Genomic DNA, 3,631 nt, shown 5'->3' on the forward strand with positions numbered 1-3,631 from the left:
GTCACCTCCATTTTAGATTGTTCCTTAAGATTGAATGTTTTTGTTACTTAGGTCATGATCAAGCAAGAAAAGACTGATTAAACAACTCAAGTCCCGTCGCAACGGTGAGAATTGTTTGTTATTTTAGATTCTCACGGCCTAATCAACGCCAACTGAATGAATGTTCAACACATATGTTATCTGTATGAAACACACAGCAAGAATCAAGTTTATAGAACACAACACAAAGTGAGACAATAAACATGATAGAAGATTAAGAACGAAATTTTCCGGGTATTCAAAAACTTAGCTCCACATGCTATAACAAAGATACCTGTCAAGAAGAAAAAAAGTCAATTGCCAACCTGTCCAACATTGAAAAACATTCTTTAATTCAAGAATTTCCTCCTTTGAGAAAACAACCAAAGACTTGGGACACCCATCCCTATCTCTGATTCTTGAACAAAGAGGTAAACTATTGTAATGAATTTGATAGTCTAATGATAATATTGCTCAACGACAATTCTCAAAATTACTCTCCATCCCCAAATCAAAGAGATGACGAGAGTCGATTGTTAAAGTAATAATTCGATCCGTCACATGGGATTGGCAAGAATTACAATAACAAATAGTTGAAATGTCGCATAATTGGACAGACTTATGACAGAAAACATAGCAAAACAGTGATTGTGAAGTACCATTGCAACTATCAGATGAGTGACAAATGAGAGTTCAATGAGACGATGGTTAGCCACGCCAACAGGGACTGCTTAGTGAAGCCAAGCTCATGTGCTGATCTTGAGCTCTGCTTCTCTTTAACATAGGCTTTGGCGATGAGGAAGCAAATGATGCAACGGCCCACGAATCGTTAGAGCTATCAGAGCTAAAATAGGCGTCAACTACACAACTTGGACTGCTTGGTATGGACTCATGCTTGCGTTTGTGGCAAAGCTTATGGACATGACCATCCAATACCTCCTTTACAAGTTTATGGCATTCGTCCAACTTTTCCTGTTTATAAGATTCACAATCAATAATGTTAATCTTGTTAAATTGAGGTACGGTCTGAGGCGTGGTCTCAATAATTAAACACAGAAGCAAATTAATTCAGCAAACCTTGTTCATTTTGAACAAACTCATGAACTGATTTTGGAATTCCAAATCTTTATAAGGATCGATCTCTTTAATAACATTTAGCATTGTCGCAGAAGCAATAACCGAAGGAAGATAGCACATGAACCTACAATCTGCATTTGTGTATATAATTGCATTAGAAGTCAAGTCGCTTGAACCATGAAAAGATCACTATAAGATCGACATTATTACAGATCAATGCGTATCAGATCTTAGATAAAAATCTATCCAAATTGTGGGGTGAAATCTTTACTGCAAAACAACAGATATCATACCAGTTACAATAGAGAGAATGAGATTCTGGCACCTCCCCAAAAACTGCCAATGCAAGTTTCCAATCAAACCCAATCTTCTAACAATGTGGTCAATGTATGAGATTGGAGTCACGGGATTCATCTTCCATTTGAGTGTGGAAAGAACCAAAAGTTCCATTCTCTGAATAGTCTGCGCCTCAAATAGATATTCAGACTCTTCCATCTGAGATACACAAAAACAAAAGCCCAAATCAGCTAGATGCATTTACACAAGCACATACATTGCAAACGAACAAATGGTATAAATGGTCACGAAGAAACATACCTGAAAGTTAACGAGAAGAGGCACTTGCGTCTCTTCGACCTTTGCCGCGATGGAAAGACAGGCAACAGCAAGCAACTGACTCATCCATGGCTTATCTTTCTTGAAGAAAACGCTTGCGATGAATCTATCAAAGTAGTTCACAGCCAAAACAGCAGTCATGGCAGTGAATCCATAGCACGCAGTGCCCTTCAACATCCATTTAACGGCCTCATTTCTCACCATTTTCAGACACCCATCTGAGTTTATCGCATCGTAACTCAAATGAGATTGTTCTTTCTCCTTAGACAACAGGCTCAGAAGCTCGTCATCCTCCCAGAAAAGGTCGCGGTCACCAAGAAAATCAAAGGGATTTCCACTAATCTCATTAAAATCATCGATTTCCGACACCCTCAAGCCAGACCCACCGCTCAAATCGTCCTCAAAACGCTCTTCCTCGCAGTAAAGGTCATCAAAGATCGAATTTTGCAGAAGGGATTCTTGTTCTTGGAAATGAGAAACCATCTTCTTCTGAAAAGAAGATACAGGAGCCTTTGCACATTATCTTAAAGGTGAGAGCGGAAAGCTCGAAAGATTGAATCTTGAGCTCTTTATCATATCTTCTTGTGCTTGGTTTAGCCCTTTTTTCCTCACTAGGGACACTGGAAAGAGAGGAAGGGGAGAGGAGGGCTAAGTAAAGCCTCATGGAGTGAAGGTTTTTAATCTGTCCGCCTCTCCACGCCTGTCCATTTTCCCCTTCTTTTTTTTATTTCATTTCATTTTAAAAAAAAAAAATAGTACTTCGTATAAAATCAAAAATTTATACGTTAATTCTTACGCACAAAACATTCAATATAAAATTTTTATTTATTAAAATCTCGTGATTAAATAATAAAATATCATGATATAATTATTATAAATATTATTGTACGATATATTTGTTGTATTTTTAGATTTATTCAAATTAAAAAATTATACATTTGGTTCTAAAATAGATTAAAAAAAGTTAGTGTTCTTGAAACATACATAGTCTCTCTTTGTTGGGAGGAGATTCGAGACTCGTTGTAAAATTCCACCGCCAATTATAAAAAAGTATGTGTGCAAAAATTTGTATGAGACGGTTTCACGGGTCGTATTTTCTGAGACGGATTTTATTTGGTCATCCATGAAAAAATATTATTTTTTATGTTAAAAGTATTACTTTTTATTGTGAATATCGGTAGGGTTGACTCGTCTCATAGATCGTTTCACAAAAGACCTACTTATCAAATAATATATATATTTATTGTATTAGTTATCAAATAAATTTTAATGTGACAACCAAATCTATCTTATATTTGTCTAAGCATTGACATAGAGCCAAATCTACTACTTGGAATCAATTATCATGTCTCATGATTAATTGTGGTTATTAAAATGCAACCAAGTTAGCTCTGCTAATTTCAACTTTGGAAAAAGAACAGAGCTTTATAATTTCAGAATTAAAGTAAATTAATTCAAAATCTTAAGGATTTATCCAAGCTGCTTATTTATGCTTATAATTATTATTTTCTTAAAAATAAATTATACATATAATTATATATATGTAAAAGTTTTTAGTGGCTAATAGTTTACTAGCTCATAAGAAATTTATTATAATCTAAATTTTTATATAACTTATGAATTCAACCAAACACTATGTTACATGCACTCCTAAACACTTTAAAACTTGTTTACATTTAATATAAAAAAATTTAAAAAAATTCTCCCGATTTTTAATATTTCCTACTATTTTATATTTTTAAATTAAATGTAAGTAGTGCAGATTAGTAGAAATTTTTAATACTTGAACAAACGAGGCAAAATTTAAAAACTAATAGGAGATCCACTCTTTAAGTAAAGAAGCGTGCTTAATGCCATGAACAGTCAAACTGCTCTCGAATTTGACCGTAATATATTAATCCATTATTTTTTAGAAATCATT

General features: G+C 34.2%; 1 protein-coding gene across 1 annotated transcript; it reads right to left on the bottom strand.

Moving 5' to 3' along the window:
• Positions 1 to 502: 502 nt before the first annotated feature.
• Positions 503 to 2,399, bottom strand: LOC140806159 (cyclin-D3-2-like). The gene is made up of 4 exons (XM_073162658.1): positions 1,693 to 2,399; positions 1,389 to 1,590; positions 1,096 to 1,226; positions 503 to 990 (listed from the first exon to the last, which is right to left on the bottom strand). Exons 1-4 carry the CDS (start codon positions 2,191 to 2,193, stop codon positions 727 to 729), a joined length of 1,098 nt encoding a protein of 365 aa, XP_073018759.1. The 5' UTR covers positions 2,194 to 2,399; the 3' UTR covers positions 503 to 726.
• Positions 2,400 to 3,631: the final 1,232 nt, after the last annotated feature.

Source organism: Primulina eburnea, chromosome 11, assembly GCF_022965805.1.
Source record: "Primulina eburnea isolate SZY01 chromosome 11, ASM2296580v1, whole genome shotgun sequence".
NCBI classification, from domain to species: domain Eukaryota; kingdom Viridiplantae; phylum Streptophyta; class Magnoliopsida; order Lamiales; family Gesneriaceae; genus Primulina; species Primulina eburnea.

Excerpts from the sequence above, each read along its gene's own strand:
- LOC140806159 (XM_073162658.1), bottom strand. The coding sequence starts at position 2,193 with ATGGTTTCTCATTTCCAAGAACAAGAATCCCTTCTGCAAAATTCGATC. Across the intron at positions 1,591-1,692 it reads CTCTTCTCGTTAACTTTCAG|ATGGAAGAGTCTGAATATCT; the intron begins GTATGTTTCTTC and ends TGTGTATCTCAG. Across the intron at positions 1,227-1,388 it reads CATTCTCTCTATTGTAACTG|ATTGTAGGTTCATGTGCTAT; the intron begins GTATGATATCTG and ends ACACAAATGCAG.